We start from the raw sequence: 17,911 nt of genomic DNA, 5'->3' as shown, positions 1-17,911 counted from the left end.
AGTAGTGCCACAGAGAAAACCGGTCAATGTGTGTGTACTTCATACAGGGTTTGATGTTGGTGAAGCGGTTTTTGGAGCGGTTCCATGGCAGGTCAGCATCAGATGTAGCCAGATCATGCAGAAGCTTCGGCAGCTCCTACAATCAGACATTACACTGTGTCACACAGACATCATCCACCATGCCACATGCCCCGCTCCCACAAAAGGTTAGAAGCAGGGCATGGGGTCAATGAAGAAGCCTTAAACAATATGTGAAGGTTCTTTAAAGCTTTGCAAGGTTCCTCTCTTTTTCACCTCCCCTTTAGGGAGGTGGTTGGTGTGGTCTAGCCCACCACTCTACACCAATAAGAGTCCTTGGATGAAAGTGCTAGCTCTACATTCTCCCACCTGTGTAACATGACTCGGATATTAGAGGGTTTACATGTAAATGTAAATTCAGGGAAGTAAAAGAGCTTCTTCTACGTCCCAGATCTTCAAATCTGGACCTTGACTTCGGTTTCCAGTCCTGGAGTTTGTTCACGCTGGAAGTTAGAGGGGTAGTGTGACACCTACCAAGAATTACAAAGTCCAGGACTGGAGACTATATTGAAGGCGTACATTTGATTGAAGACATATGATCTGTCTCACTGCGTAAAGCAATTTTCTCCCAATTTGGTACGGCTAATTAGCTCCCCCTAGCACTACCAAAGCTCCCGATGCTAAGACTCTCCTCTACTACATGCCAAGTCAGCCACCGCCTCTTTTTTAACACTGCCAGACATCCAAAACACTTGGAGGAGAGAAAAGTGCCGGGTCCCAGATCTACCGCACCAGCTATCAGACGCCAGTGCCGGCCAACATAGCTTTAAGAGTGACGAGGGGAGAGAGCGCCGTCTACACACCCGGAGAGAGCATGACTGTTGTGCTCTCTCTGACTCCGGATGCTGATGGCAAAGCGACATGGCTCGGGATTCAAACTCGTGACCCCCGGGTTATGGAGGCAGCGCATTAGACCCACTGAGACACTAACAGTCCCTTCATTTTTAAGTGTGTATGAATCTGGTGGTCTGGTACTTTGTATTGTGACAATTTAATTATGAACGGACCAATAGAAATGCTCCAAAATGACTTGGATAAAATCTTTTTACACTGACTTTGACCATTGAAGCTGCTGTTTTGCAGACAAGTTTTTTTGGACAGCGACGATAAATAACTGACCAGGTCAGCAGTGGACACACACTATCTATACGACACTTATTACCAAACACTTACAGCGAACTCCTCCTGAAACTTGGCGTTGTCATTGGCACAGAGGTCCTCCACATGCTGAAGGAAAGCCTTCTTACTGATTGGCCTAAAATTGAGCAAAACAAACAGTGGACTCAGGAAGATGGAGATATTAGAGATTACCACCTTCATTAGCATAACCGTAAACAAAGCGATTTTCCACACCTCCTTCCATCAAAGTGTCTACTGACCCCAACGCTATGAGCTTTTAACGCCACAAACATGCTTAGTGCTGAAGTTTTAAAACATAAAGCATACATCCACCAAAAAAATAAACGAAGAAGAGCAATCCCTGCTCTGTGGGTCACTTACTTGAGAGATTTCCTATAACTGAGCAGCCTGCAATGAAACAGAGCATGTGAAAATGTGCCACACATGTGGGCTGCAGTTAGGCCTGTCACGATAACTGTCCCATTACAAATACAAATACTGTCCAAATGTTTGTGGACACCCCTTGCATTCAGCTTCTTTAAGTTACACCTACTGCTGACACCTTGTCTAGTCCCTGTAGAGAAGTACTGCCAATAGAATAGGACTCTCTGGAGCAGATAAACATCATGAACCTATTGGCACCATGCTGCCTAATGCCAGGCGTGGGCTATAGAGGGGTATAAAGCCCCCCAGCATTGAGGAGCTGTGGAGCAGTGGAAGGACTATGTTCTCTGGAATGATGGTGGTGGTGGAGCTCCATCAAGTACTTTTGGATGGGATTAGATGAGAAGTTGGGGATGATGAGGTAGGGTGATCATCATCCAACATCCTGACCTCACTGATGCTAAATTGTCATTAAATGTTATAATCAGATCCTCCAAAATCTAGAAGAAAGCATTCTTCTCTGGACAGTAGAGACAGTTACTACAACAAAGGCAGGATCAACTCTCTTTAATATCACTTTGAATTTTGGAAAAAACAATAAATTAACAGGTGTCCCAATACTTTTGTCCATACAGTGTATTAGCTACAAGGGAGCAGAAACATTAGCTTTTAGCTTAGCTGGCCAGCTACTGGCTATGCGACTGGCTAGGTAAGCTATCATACAAGTACACACAGTGGGCAGTACCGAGGTCAGCAAAAATGCCCAAGGTCATGTCCATGTACTCTCGATATGCCAACATACCGTCATTATCGTGACAGGCCTAAGTGCAGTTAGTAAAATCTGATTTCTATGAGGTTCGCAATTCTCAGCATCTATTGAATCTATGCAAGAGAATCTACAGTACAAGCAACAGCACACACACACACACACACACACACACACATAGATCACACAATACAGCATGAAGATTAATGTGAGTTGCTGAAAGGTCATCAATGACCATTGATGATGAAGTCAGCAGCAGCCAGTCAGTCCCTCACACACCAACACTAAACACTGAACCCAGTCACACCATGAACCTCAATCAGAAAACGAGGTGAAAGCTGTAAAAATGGAATGAGGGACGACTCAGAAGACTCAGAAGACTCAGAAGACACAGAAACCAGAGCGAGCAGCTAGAGACATGCTGACAGAGCAGAGCCCACACACCACCGCACCATTTCAGCCACTTACTGGATCACAAATATCTCCTTCCTCCTAAAGAAAAAGGAGGAGTACCTGAGAAAGAAGGGCACTGAGTGAATGAGGGAGCCAGGGGAAGTGGGAGTGTGTGTGAATGTGACAGCACAGTATTTCTCATATATATCACAGTATCCAACCGCCAATGATATTAAAGCCTGCTACTCCTGCTTAGTGATGCTGAAAGAAGCTGTGCGGGACACCTAAGGGAACTTTGCCCAGTATAGAAGGTATGGCTGCTATTTGCAGAAACGGCTGGAATCCAGGCACCGAAACGTGTAGGAGCTCACTGAGCGGTGAAGTCACGCTCTGGAAACAGGTGGGAAACAAAAACAAGCGTAGCTGCAAATTTAGCGACATGCTAAGTTTGATTAAAAAAGGCAAAGACAGCAAACCTGCTGGTAGTGCCCTCGAAATAACACTCAACCAGTACCACTTTACTATTCAGACACTCCCCTGTAGCACTTTTTTATTTTTAATTATAATATAAATTTTATCCGATTTTCACCCAATTTGGACGGCCAATTACCCAACCCGTACGTAATCCCCCCTGCAGACCAACACACACCCCCTCCGACACGTGGTTGGTGTTGCTATCTGCCAGTTCGATTCCTGGTCTGGGTGACTATGTTGTGCTACACCAATAAGAGTCCTTGGGCCAGTGTAGTGTTAGGGGTCTGGCCCAAGGACTCTTATTGGTGTAGCACAGCAACATCACCGGGCCTGGAGGGAAGCGCCGCATACCCGGTTCCAATGCACCAGCATGTGATGCAGCGATGGGGGAGGAGACCGCCATCTACCCACCCTGGAGAGAGCAAGGCCAACTGTGCTCTTGCTAGGCCTCAACTGCCAATGGCTAGCAGCATGACCGGGATCCTCTCAATCCGCTGGACCACCTGGGGCCCCCCAGCACCTTTTTTACTTTATTTTATTTATTTATTTATTTTTTTACAATTTTCCCTTTTTCTCCCAATTTGGTTCTGCCAATTAATACCCCCCAACCCCCACCCCGCCCCCCTTCATAGCTCCCCCTAGCACTAGCTATGCCCCGCCACCAAAAGGGTAAGGACTTCACACATACTCCAGTCTACTCCAGTACATGAGAAGCCAGACACGCGCCGGGTCCCCAGCTCTACCGCACCAGCTAACAGCTATCACACTTTAAGAGTGATATAGGGAGAGAGAGCGCCATCTACCCATCTGGAGAGGGAGCACAGCCATTGTTGCTCTCTATGACAGCAAACCCTGCTTGCAGTGCCCTTAATTCTATATATATATATATGTGTGTATATATATATATATATAAATATATATATGAAAAATGACTGCAGTGATGTCATGTGTAAGCATTTCCGCCGCCTCACCGGTTGATTTTCTCCTCTTTCAGCTCCATGTCAGCTACTGCAATCAGCTGATCCAGCTTCAGCTTCGTCTCAATGATCTCTGCTTCCCGTGGGGAGTAGGTCCCACCTTCCTTCTTCCTTTGATGAATCCTGCAAACCAATAAGACGCTGTCCCATTAACCGTCCTCAAAACACAGCAGCACATCAGCACAGCAGTCTCCACTGTCGGACTGAATTCTTGAATCCTTTTTGCTTGTAATTTTTAAGCATTATCTGAACGTCTTGCTGCAGTTTCTTACCGGACAGACGCATAGATAATCAGGATCAGAAACAGAGCCAGGAAAAACGACAGAAGCACTCCCAGGATGATCTGCTCATCTCGAGTCAAAAGCTGGTCATCTGTGAGAGACCGGTGCAGAGAGACAGGAGCATGATGAAGAATGACATGAGGTAAATGAAAAGACTGGCGGTTTACACTCTCTTCAGGTCCTCCAACTTTACCTGCAGTTCTGACCCGGTCTGAGTACACGGAGTCTGTGTACTGGCCGAGGATATTTGTTGCACGGAACTTGAATCTGCGAACCCAGCATAAAATAAATAAATAAAATAATAATAATAATAATAATAATAATAATAATAATAATAATAATAATAAATAATAAAATTATATATAAGAACAAAGCTGATTATCTGTGAATGTAAATGTAAAAAATGATATATGTATATAAAATATACAAAAAACATAAAAATAATAAGATATAATAATATAATACAGCAATAATTGATCAATCAACCACTGATTCCTTTAAAAGTCTATTAATGGTGACCTTCAAATAAAAGTTATTTATGATATTTCTATATCATAAAACATATCAGATGTAAAGCAAATAAGATATATAGAAATATCTCCTCTGATACATGCAAAGCCAGCCACCTTCACTGGGTCCCCAGCTCCACCACACCAGCTAACAGACTTTAAGAGAGCTTTAAGAGTGATAAGGGGAGAGAGCGCCATCTACCCACCCAGAGAGACAATTGTGGCCAATTATGCTCTCTTAGACTTCGGCCAGTGATGGCAAAACAGCCCTGCTCAGGGTTCAGACTCGCAGCCCCCGGGGTTCAGACCTCGGAGCCCTTGTAACAATCTTTTTTAAATAAACCATAAATAGGGTAAAACTAAACCAAATAGCGATAGAATACAAAACCATACATAACAAATAAAAGAGTGAAAATGTAAAACACTCATTAATAACTGAACTAAAAATGAATACAATTAAAATAAACAAGAAGAGAAGTAAATAAAAAGTAAATAAAAGACAACTAAAACAGACCAAAGCCAAGACAAAAAGTGTTTAGTATTAATGTTGTTCTTTTTCGGTTTATTAAAGTGTTAAAGTGTCCTGATCTGACTCAAAAGCTCAAGATCTAAAAAACAAAGTGCACTCTAAATACAGTAAAATACTCTAAATACACTCTAAATACAGCAAAATACTCTAAATACAGTAAAATACTCTAAATACACTCTAAATACAGTAAAATACTCTAAATACAGTAAAATACTCTAAATACACTCTAAATACAGTAAAATACTCTAAATACAGTAAAAATACTCTATATACAGTAAAAATACTCTATATACAGTAAAATACTCTAAATACAGTAAAAATACTCTATATACAGTAAAATACTCTATATACAGTAAAAATACCCTAAATACAGTAAAATACTCTATATACAGTAAAATACTCTAAATACAGTAAAATACTTTATATACAGTAAAATACTCTATATACAGTAAAATACTCTAAATACAGTAAAATACTTTATATACAGTAAAATACTCTATATACAGTAAAATACTCTAAATACAGTAAAAATTCTCTCTATAAAGTAAAAGCTTTTTCATGTTTTAGAGAAGGGTCATGGAAAGTAATGAAAATTTTTGATGACAGGGTTGTGGGTTCGATACCCGGTCTCAGCAAGCTGCCCTTGAGCAATGCCCTTCACTCTCTCTGCTCCCGGGACGCTGGAGTTGGCTGCCCACCGCTCTGTGTGCCCCTACATCACTAGTGTGTGTGTGTGTGTGAGTGAGTGTGTGTGTGTGTGAGTTCACTATCACAGATGGGTCAAATGTGGAGGACACATTTTGCTGTACATAGCAAACATTTACCTTTAATGTAAGACACTTGGGGTGTGTGTGTGTGTGTGTCTGTCTGTATCTTACACATAGTAGGTTTTGGGTTTGAGGGGTCCATTGCAGAGTATCTGAGCATCTTCAGAGAAGCAGTCTTCTGCCCCTATAACGTATGTGCTGCGCTGTGAGTCCATGCGCTCCAGGTCCTCACGGCATTCCGGGTTAGGAAAGCCATCGTCGGTGAAGTACGGAGCAGGAGGAAGGAGGAATACACTCTTCCAGTTAGACACGTTACTGTAGTCCATCACTGCGGAGAGAGACGCAGACAGACGGTCTCACTGGAAGCTCAGAGCGTGTTCGGGTCAGACGTGTGGTCAAGCTACAATCAAACTGAACTGCATGCAGAGCTGTGTTTTACATAGTTGTGTAACTGTAGTATGTATGGCATGCTCTGCCAGAGTGTGTACTGGAGTGAAGTGAGACTTATTTCATTCTGAATGTAATGAGGATACTTTCGTTATTGGGAACAGAGTGTAATCAGAGTGAGAAGACAAAGCACCGGAGCTAGAATCCTTTAGCTCTAAGGGTCTAAGGGTCTCTCTGTGGGCCGACCCTTCAGTTCCTCACTCTCCTGACTACACACACAGACAGCAGATGGAAGGGATGCACGATGATATTTGGATAATATCAGAGGTATCAGTGGATAATTGCTTACAACATCTGATGGTGTAAGGATTTGACTGACATTTCCAACCAATATTTTCAAGATTCAAGATTTATCCTTTATAATATTTGAAATATTATTCTTTTCAAGACCAAAGAGTAAGAGGGCTTCTACACCATACGGCCCAATTCCGGCCCACACACAGCACTAAATCACTGCATGGAAGTGGGAGAGATTTACCAAATATGGTTATATATATATATATATATATATATATATATATAGAGAGAGAGAGAGAGAGAGAGAGAGAGAAAGTAGTGAATAAAATAAGATAAAAAAAATATATATATATAATAATCATCATATGAATATGAATAATAATATTACCTAATTATATCTGATTAATAAGCCTAATAATAGACCTAGTGCAGTTAGCCATTGGCCATACAGCCCTATTCCAGCCCACATGCTGTATGAAATCACTGCCTGGAACCACATTTTTTATTTATGTATTTATACACTATCATTACACACAATCAGACAGCAATAAAATATTAATTAGACTATTATTGGAATAATTATTACTACAATAACACTGAAAACATTCAGCTGTCTGAGCTACGTTTACTACCGCAGTCACTGTTAAAACTAACTCACCACCCAAACACTAGTTTTGACCACTAGATCCAGTCCACATGGCTGTCTGGGCAGTCACTGGTTTCGGTCCGTGAGCCAGGTGTTTTGGGCTTAATCACTGATTACTAACTTGGAGGATCTGAAGGGGTTATGGTAACGCTGGAGGAGCGGTGTGTAGAGGGCGTGTTGGAATGGGGTTTGTGCGAGTGTTTCTCCTCAGGTGTTTGATATGGGGAGCTCTGAGCTGGTGTGAGCTTCGGGGATGGATGTTCGGAGGGTTTTACAGATACCTGCAGGCTCAGAGATGATGACCTGGATTTTCTTAATAGGACCGTTGTCATCAGAGAAGAAACACTCAGGCATCTGGATGGTTATGGTTTTGGATGTTGCCATGACGACGCCTGCACTGTTCAAAGCAACCATTGGCCTTTTCGTTGGCGTAGGTGGGGCTGGAATGAAACAATCAGAACACAAAGACGATGTCAGAATTTTCACCCCCATCTGTGGAATCGGGTCGGCTGCTGCTCCAACCCCCTCCTTTAACAGCACTGAGCTCAGAGCAGAACATCCAGATCAGAACCATTTAGATTAGAACCATTTAGATTAGAACCACTCAGAGCAGAACCATTCAGAGCAGAACTACTCAGAGCAAAACCATTCAGAGCAGAACTACTCAGAGCAAAACCATCCAGAGCAGAACCACTCAGAGCAGAACCACTCAGATCAGAACCATTCAGATCAGAACCACTCAGAGCAGAACCATTCAGAGCAGAACCATTCAGAGCAGAACTACTCAGAGCAAAACCATCCAGAGCAGAACCACTCAGAGCAGAACCATTCAGAGCAGAACCACTCAGAGCAGAACTACTCAGAGCAAAACCATCCAGAGCAGAACCACTCAGAGCAGAACCACTCAGAGCAAAACCATCCAGAGCAGAACCACTCAGATCAGAACCACTCAGAGCAGAACCATCCAGATCAGAACCACTCAGAGCAGAACCACTCAGATCAGAACCACTCAGAGCAGAACCATCCAGATCAGAACCACTCAGATCAGAACCATTCAGAGCAGAATCACTCAGAGCAGAACCACTCAGAGCAGAACCATTTAGAGCAGAACCATCCAGATCAGAACCACTCAGAGCAGAACCACTCAGATCAGAACCACTCAGAGCAGAACCATCCAGATCAGAACCACTCAGATCAGAACCATTCAGAGCAGAACATCCAGATCAGAACCATTCAGATCAGAACCACTCAGAGCAGAACCATCCAGATCAGAACCACTCAGAGCAGAACCACTCAGATCAGAACCACTCAGAGCAGAACCATCCAGATCAGAACCACTCAGAGCAGAACCACTCAGATCAGAACCACTCAGAGCAGAACCATCCAGATCAGAACCACTCAGATCAGAACCATTCAGAGCAGAACCATCCAGATCAGAACCACTCAGAGCAGAACCACTCAGAGCAGAACCACTCAGATCAGAACCACTCAGAGCAGAACCATCCAGATCAGAACCACTCAGATCAGAACCATTCAGAGCAGAACCACTCAGAGCAGAACCACTCAGAGCAGAACCATTTAGAGCAGAACCATCCAGATCAGAACCACTCAGAGCAGAACCACTCAGATCAGAACCACTCAGAGCAGAACCATCCAGATCAGAACCACTCAGATCAGAACCATTCAGAGCAGAACATCCAGATCAGAACCATTCAGATCAGAACCACTCAGAGCAGAACCATCCAGATCAGAACCACTCAGAGCAGAACCACTCAGATCAGAACCACTCAGAGCAGAACCATCCAGATCAGAATCACTCAGATCAGAACCATTCAGAGCAGAACATCCAGATCAGAACCATTCAGATCAGAACCATTCAGAGCAGAACCACTCAGAGCAGAACCACTTAATTATTGTTTTATTAGTGTCATTAATATGTCTTATTAACTTCTGTTTTATTATTATTATTATTATTATTATTATTGCAGTGATGGTCAGAGTAATGCGAGAGACGATGGTTAATAGTGGTGATATTAATAAAGTGTATGTAAAGGTTCCAGTGTTTACACCAGTGCAGCTGTGTTGACCATTTTAGCCCATTACCACGGTGTAGATCCCAGACTACACAAACCAATACTGGTCAGCAGCAACACGAAGAAGTCAATAAGATCCAGATCACACAAACTACACAGGTTACACAGGAATATCAACGTTATTGTTTTTTTTTTTGTTTTTTTTAATCAAATTATTTTTTTATAATGACTGCCTAGAAGTGAAACAGATTTACCAAATATGATTTATATAATCTATTTTCTTCTGAACTGTAACTGCTCTCTCTCTGGGAATGGGAGAGTGGTTCTGCTATATATATATATATATATATATATATATTGCTCTGAGTGGTTCTGCTATATATATATATATATATATATATATATATAACAATAATAATAATAATATGAATATAAATATTAATAATAATACTAATATTACCTCATTATATCTGATTAATAAGCCTAATAATAAGCCTAGGGCAGTTAGCCATTACATACAGCACAATTCCAGCCCACATGCTGCACTAAATCACTGCCTGGAACCACATTTTTAAACCTAGAACACTTATATATATTATATAATATATATATGATGCTTTATGTATTTACACACTATCATTACACACAAAAACAGCAATTGTGTTGTTATTGTTTTTTTAATCAGATTCATAAACGAATTCTTTTTTTCATTTTCTGATTTTTATTCTCAGTTGAATGATAAAAGAGCCAGCGCTACAGGAATTCTCATTTGCTCGCTCTCCCAGATTGCAGAACCTGTGTAAAGAAGCTTTTGGAAGGCTTGCCTGGCCGGGAACCGACCAATTCTGACTCACAAGCAAAGAACGGGCTCTCAGTTACCAAAACCAGAAACTCATAAATAATCATATAAATAATAAAATAATATTCAATAATCAAACATGACAGCCTCTCCCATCACAATAACAAATGCTTTCAGACTATAATCAGCTTTTTATTCAGAGACTGTTTCTCGTATGTTTAGCGAGGCCCAGTTTCAGTCTCAACACTGATTAAGTCCAGTCTTGGTCTCTCTAGATTACATTTTTGACTCTTTCTCAGGCCTTCATCTTTCTCCGCTTTATCTCTGAGGGGGTTCCTGGCGTCTGGAGAGGGGATTCAGACAGACCACGATAAAGTGGTACAAACAAATACACCCAAAGACACACACTGAGGCTATATATACTGTGTACACTGACACTGATTACACAGATATCCAGGCAAAGGTGGATTCATTAGGAGGAGGAGGAGCGGGGAGGGCTGTGGTCATGGCAACCGTGACAATTCCACTTAAGGTTGAATCTCAGGGCCTCTATGTGTGATCATTTTTTTATGAGAGGGTGAAGGAGCGATACTTCATAGGAGCTAATAATTATAGACTTTTCCCTGCAGCACTAAATCAGAGAAGGTCTCAACATGGGAATCAACAGTGCGAGAAGAAAACACTGTAATAACGGTAATAATATACATTACTATGTTTCCTTCTGTCAAACAGGGCTTTGGTATCTCAGTGGTTAGAGCACTGGGGTATTGATCACAGGGTTGTGGGTTTAATACCCAAGTCAACTAAGCTTCCGCTTGCACAGCAGCCCTTAAGCAAGGCTCTGCATTGTGACCAAATCCTGTGCTCTGACCTGGCTCTTTAATCTGAGACGTGAACAGAGAATATATTATTATTGATCACAGGGTTGTGGGTTCAATGCCTGGGTCTGCTAAACTGCCACTGTTGCTCCATGCACATCGCACTATGGCCTACCCTGTGCTTAACCCTGAATTTCTAAGCTGGGATATGCACAGAGAAGCTTAATGATCACAAGGTTGTGGGTTTGATACCCGGATCTGCTAAGCCTGTAGCAAGGCCTTTAACCCTCTCTGCTCCAGGGGCACTGTATCCTAGGCTGACCCTGTGCTCGGACCTGACTTTCTAAGCCAGGGTTGTGGTTTTGATACCCAGATCTGCAAAGCTGCCACTGTTGTGCCCTTGATCTCCAGGGGCAGAGAAGCATGGTGCTCTCACCACATCTTTAAGATAAGAGATAAGATAAGATAAGATAGTCCTTTATTAGTCCCGCAGTGGGGAAATTCACAGTGTAACAGCAGAAAGGGATAGCAAGACACTCAGTTACAAAAATTTAGATAAATAATTTACACTATATACACAATATAAATAAGAATTAAAAAAGCAATAAACAATATTATTTACAGCAAAATACTCTTAATTGCACATGGGGGTGGGATATTGCACATAGTATTCCCTGAATCTGCTAAACTTTCTAAGCTGGAAACTGCAAAGAGAAGGGTTACCAATCACAGGTTAGTGGGTTTGATACCCGGATCTGCTAAACTGCCACCGTCGCCATTCCTTTCTGCTTCAGGGGCATTGTACCATGGCTTACCCTGTGCTCTGACCCGGCTTTCGGGAATATGCCGGAATATGCAAACAGAATGGTTGTGGGTTCGATACCCATGTCTGCTGAGTTGCCACCATCGGGATCCATGATACAGATCCCGGGGAAACTGTATCATGCCCCAAGCCTCTCCTCTGACTCAGCTATCTAAGCTACAATATGCACAGAGAATCTCAGGGTTGTAGGTTTGATACCCTGATCTGCTAAGCTGCCACTGCTGGGCCCTTGAGCTCCTGCGGCATGGCTGACACTGTGCTCTGACTCTGGCTTTCTAAGCTGGCATCTGCAAGAGAATTGTACTCTACAAGTGTTGATCTATAAAGGCGTATCAATGTTATCTATATCTACATTATCTAAATTGGTCAAATTATTGTCAGCAGACGCATCCTGTGAAATAACATCCCTTCTTTCGGGCTTGAAACTGTACCGTGAGTCCCGGTACACTCTCACAATTAGTAGAAGCACAAACTCATATAAAATGGTATGCTGATATGCAGATACGTGCAGACTGCCTTTCATGCATGAAATGAATTCTGCATATATGACGGCATTCAAGGATATAAATATACATGAGCATCTAAAAAAATCCACACATTAGAATCCCTTTACAGTAAACCACACAATTCCCAGCCTAATGGTTCATAGATGAGATATCTAACATATCAAAGTTTTAATCTTAATGTTTTCCTGTTCTCAGTTCAGTCTCTGTGTTCTTGTACATGCAGTATTTCACTGTATTATCATAAAATATAGTTAGACAGGCTGTGTGTGTCAGCTGACTTAAAGTAGCTGAATGCATTCATTAGATGGGGTGTCCACAAATATTTGGACATTTTGCATTTTATGTTTCACTGGCTCTTCCCACTAACCCCACCTATCATTGCTCAGTTGTCACATATATGGAAGGAAAGCAGACATCACTGGTGTCACAAATAGTGCATAAATCACAACTGTAGGAGGACAAAAGCTTGATATTATGGCAGGAATTCAATACCTTTCATCCCTGTGGTGAGTCTAACTTCCGAGCTGGGTCCTGAACCTGCTCCATTCACTGCAGCTATCTGTGAATGAACAGCAACAAATACATCACTCAGTGTGTTATTCATCAGGTTTTTATTCATAATGTGAATAAAATGGTCTCACACTGACCTTTTTTCATTAATTTCTTTAACTATATTAAAAAACCTGTATATATAAGTATGTATATATATATATATGTATGTATATATAAAACAAGGCCATAATAAAAAAATAGGATCTCGCTTGTATCTCCAAAATGGCAAATTTGCAAGTTCAGACCATGCCATTTGGAAGGAGACTGTAAGAGAGGGGGGAGAACACAGAGAACTATGGCCTGGAGTTCAGGTGGCTTTGGATTTGTGGACTTAAAAGGGAGGGGTGCTCCTACTTCCAAAATTGTGTTATTTGATAACACCACTTTACAGGAGAGGGGAAAACCCTCTTAACTTCCAATGGAAGTCAATGCAAAAATATTTTATTCCAAGTCATTTTGGAGCATTTCTATTGGTCCATTCATCAAGAAACTATATATTTAACTATATAGAGAACAACGGCCAGATTCACAATATGTCAAAAAGTGAAAAATGACAAAATGGAGATACATGGTTTTATTTTCGGGACAGTGACAATATGTGCTGAGCATCTAGAGTTCCAGTTGAAAATGACATTTTTGGATGGTGAACCACCAACTGTGACCCCGATGACCCTGAAAACCCCAGCAACACCACTGTGCCTGATGCACCACCAGCACCATCCGCTCTACCATGCTATTACCATGTCGGTGTCACTGCTGTGCAGAGAATGAGAACCCAGTCCCTGACTCATATCTTCTCAACAGTGGTCCTGTGGTCAGAACCCGATCAATGATGAATGAGTAGGTGGCCTGTAACTGTGCTTTTATACTAGTGAATAACGCAGGCAGGATTACTATTTGTACCTTGCATGAGTGAGTGTGTATGTGTGTGTGTGAGTGTGTGTGTCAGAATGTGTGTGTCAGAGTGTGTGTGTCAGAATGAGTGAGGTTCTTTACCTGTATGCTATAGTTGAAGCCTCCCTTAAGCCCGTCTATAACAGCAGTCATGGTCTTGTTTGGGTTGCTGATCACACTCTGACTGTCGATGTTGATGTGGAAGTCCAGCTGCCCATTGCGATAGATGGACACGCGGTAGGCGCTGATGTTCCCGTTAGGCTCGTCCGGCGGAGAGAATGTCACATACACACGAGTCACCTCCTCTGGGATCACTGTGAGGGTCAGGTTTTTGGGTGGATCTTTTGGCTCTAACAATGCAGAAAAAACAGCACATGTTTGAATCTTCATTTATGCACTATTTTAATGGGTTAATCACATCTTCTCAATCTTCTTATCCCTGAGGGTTGGACGTCTGGTCATCACCTTGACCCCTTATACCCAATAAATCAGTAGGCAATATCATAAACAGTGAATTCAGGCAATATCTGGCACCATCCTACCCCTGAACCTGGGTGATCCCCAATATATCCCCATATACTCCATCTCCTGTCCACCAGCAGTGACCAGGGTTTCTCTTCAGTTCCTTTGGCAAGAACTGCAAATGATGGACCACTGAAGGCCTAATCAATGTAATTTTCATGAGGGAGAGATGTGATGCCTCACATGACATGTTGAAAATAATCTAGAGCTCATCGCTAAGACAGCGAAAATGACAACTGGCTTTCTTAAACCCCCCCATGTCACTCCCAATAGAAATCAATGCCAAGGTTGTCATTGTGTAGTCCTTCAGATATTAAAGCCATCATGAAGAAGGACATTCAGCATCACTCAGTCCGTCCCGGAACACTCCCACAGAGCCATTAGTCAAACTGTCATCATGTAAGTGTCACCACATCTATGACTACGTGGTTCAACTGGAAAAAGCCCACACTGCAGTGACACAATAGCAGTGACGGTAAGCTACTACCCACTGAACACCTGCACAAGAGTGAAGAGAAGACCATCTGGCCAAGTTCAATCCCTCCAGTCGGTGAAACCAACGGATCCAAATGTTGCCCCCATGTAGAGCCTACATCCAAAACCTTTGAGTCTTTGATGAGCAGGTATATGAAGAAATTCTAATGTCTGAAGACTGTCTAAGGATTTTTCCCATGTAATTCTACCCTAATTAACCAACTCATGAACACTGGGGTTGTGTAAAATGTACACTGTAAGCTGGTTAGGCTGTTTGTCCAGTTTATCTCTTGACCAGCTGGTTTTCATTTGAGTTTGATGGTTTAGCTGGTCTACAGAGCCAACTAGCATGTTGTTGACCAGCATCACCTAGGAGGTTGACCAGCATGACCAATGTGATCGACCAGCATGATCAAGGTGGTCCACCAGCATGACCAAGGTGGTCCACCAACATGAACAAGGTGATCGACTAGCATGATCTAGGTGGTCCACCAGCATGACCAAGGTGGTCCACCAGCGTAATCAAGGTAGTCAACCTGCATGAACAAGGTAGTCGACTAGCATGATCAAGGTGATCCACCTGCATGAACAAGGTGGTCCACCAGCATGAACAAGGTGGTTGACTAGCATGAACAAGGTGGTCCACCAGCATGAACAAGGTGGTCTACCAGCCTGAACAAGGTGGTTAACTAGCATGATCAAGGTGGTCCACCAGCATGATCAAGGTGGTCCACCAGCCTGACCAAGGTGGTTGACTAGCATGATCAAGGTGGTCCACCAGCATGATCAAGGTGGTCAATCAGCATCACTAAGTTGGTCAATCAGTATCACCAGTGTGGTCATCCAGCATAAACAAGGTGGTTGACCAGCATCACTAAGTTGGTCAATCAGCATCACCAGGGTGGTCAACCAGCATGAACAAGGTGGTCCACCAGCATGACCAGCTTGGAGACCAGCCTGGTCCATGAAACTCAAAATATACCCAACAGCTGTACTGGTAACCAGTTTAACCAGCTGGCTTACCAGCATGTTTTTACCAGGATGACTATCTGAAAGCATTTACCAGCTGGTTTCATACTACATTTATTGTTTTACTCTCAACCAAACGCCCTCATACAACACACTCTCTCTCTCTCTTACCCTCCTCCAATGTTCTGACCAGGACAGGCTCAGAAGACATGCCGTCTCTGTGGGCATCAGCCACGTCTCCAGTAAAGGCAGTGACAGTAACAGAGTACTGGGTAAAGGCAGTCAAATTCCCTATAAGCACTGCCCTCATTTCTCCCCACTGCCTCACTTTACTCATATTGCGTCCCGAACCGTCCAACTGAGAGAGAAAGAGAGCAGGAGAGGGGAAGCTGAATTCAATTAAAAGTTTAATTGAGTTTCTTCATGAGCTAATCGATACGGATCAGCCTGGACTGCGCCATCATCTGTTCACAGCAACAACTCACAGCAACAACGTCAATGAGGTAGGAGGTGGGCCCTGAGATGATTTCTGGTTCATTCCACTCGATTTTCATTCCGGAGGAAGAGGGAGTTACAGAGACGGCGCGAGGGGGGGCATCAGGGTCTGAGAGAGAGAAACAGAGAGCATCATAAGGGTCATTTGTGTTTGCATCCTCCTGCTTCTAACTATGTAAAATGCTTATATATATAACGGTTCTGTGCTTCCTTTTAAAAAGTTAGGGTTTGGCTTTAGGTTAGGCTTAGAAAAGTGCTGTGCTGTGCAACTTATTCATAGTACTGAGGTGATTAGATTTACAATGGTCTACATGCAAGGACCACCTAAACAGCACCTAAAGCTTTCATATTTGCAAAAAAAAAACATCCACAGGTGTCCATCCATCCATCCACAGTGAGAAGACGACTCAGTACTGTGGATCTGATGTGAATATGAGCTGATCAAGAAACAAATTAAACCAAGAAGACTGAACTGACCGGCCCAGAGTCCAGACCTCAATATCATAGAATGATGAGTTTGGCATTACCTTGATGGTAAGAAGCAGGAAACGATTGAACGCCTACTGACAAACATTAAAAATGAAATTCAAGACTACAAACAAGCAAGTTTTTTGGGGGGTCCGAATGGCTCACTATGGGGGGTTGCGGAGGTCGCAGGTTTGAATCTTGAGCCATTCCGTTTTTGCCATCAGCAGCCAGAGCCAGAGAAAGCACAATTGGCCATGCTCTCTTTCTGGGTGGGTAGATTAGACTAGAGCTGGGGACCCGGCGGTCAGTGTGTCGACTGGCCGACGATGCCGCATTGGCGGGAGTTGGAAAAGAGGCAGCCTCTGACTTACCATGTATCGGAGAAGACGTCCTAGTGTTGGGAGCATTACTAGTGCTAGAGGAAGCTATGAGGGGTGTGTAAATTGGCCTACTGGCTGTTTTTACTGTAAATTAAATAAATGAAGGGTGGTCTTTGACTTCTGCACAGTACCCCACACCAATAACCTCAATTCTTTCAATTAAATTGGCATTTAATTTAATTTGGGTGTGTGTAAGGGATTGACGTACTGCCTGGGAGTGTTTGTATGTAGGTCCACTCTGTGGGCTCTCCTGCTCCAGCATTGGTGAGTGCGACCACTCTGATCCGATAGCGTCTGTATTTAAGCAGAGACTGCAGAGTGACCCTCTCCTCGTCTCCTGTCCCCTTCACAGACAGCACTATCTCACTCTCCATACAGGACGGATCCTCCTCCAGTTCACACGCCTGACCCAAGCGCTGCCTCTCCACACGATAGCCTCGCAGAAGCCCTGGAAGTCGAGCAGGACGGAGCCAGCTCAGGGTCACCGAGTTGGAGCTGATGTTCACCACAGAGAGGGACTGAGGAGGGCCTGGAACTACAGCAGCAAAGAGAAAAATTAGCTGCCTTATGA

At 43.0% G+C, this 17,911-nt stretch overlaps 1 protein-coding gene across 1 annotated transcript in view; it reads right to left on the bottom strand.

Annotated features, from left to right (window-relative positions):
- The window catches only part of ptprq (protein tyrosine phosphatase receptor type Q), a 70,813-nt gene that overhangs the window by 7,188 nt on the left and 45,714 nt on the right, over positions 1–17,911 (bottom strand). The window contains exons 38-51 of the mRNA XM_072695226.1: positions 17,549–17,875; positions 16,483–16,601; positions 16,169–16,355; positions 14,135–14,382; positions 13,079–13,145; positions 7,889–8,047; positions 6,389–6,605; positions 4,666–4,739; positions 4,464–4,563; positions 4,186–4,314; positions 2,816–2,860; positions 1,579–1,605; positions 1,252–1,333; positions 46–136 (exon numbers count right to left, since the gene is read on the bottom strand). Coding sequence (XP_072551327.1) covers positions 46–136; positions 1,252–1,333; positions 1,579–1,605; positions 2,816–2,860; positions 4,186–4,314; positions 4,464–4,563; positions 4,666–4,739; positions 6,389–6,605; positions 7,889–8,047; positions 13,079–13,145; positions 14,135–14,382; positions 16,169–16,355; positions 16,483–16,601; positions 17,549–17,875 — 1,872 coding nt within the window. The remainder of the gene's footprint in view (positions 1–45; positions 137–1,251; positions 1,334–1,578; positions 1,606–2,815; positions 2,861–4,185; positions 4,315–4,463; positions 4,564–4,665; positions 4,740–6,388; positions 6,606–7,888; positions 8,048–13,078; positions 13,146–14,134; positions 14,383–16,168; positions 16,356–16,482; positions 16,602–17,548; positions 17,876–17,911) is intronic.

Source organism: Salminus brasiliensis, chromosome 13 (assembly GCF_030463535.1).
Source record: "Salminus brasiliensis chromosome 13, fSalBra1.hap2, whole genome shotgun sequence".
In the NCBI taxonomy this organism is placed as follows: Eukaryota; Metazoa; Chordata; class Actinopteri; order Characiformes; family Bryconidae; genus Salminus; species Salminus brasiliensis.
The sequence above is the reverse complement of the archived record's forward strand: the minus strand, read 5'-3'. Positions and strand labels throughout refer to the sequence as shown.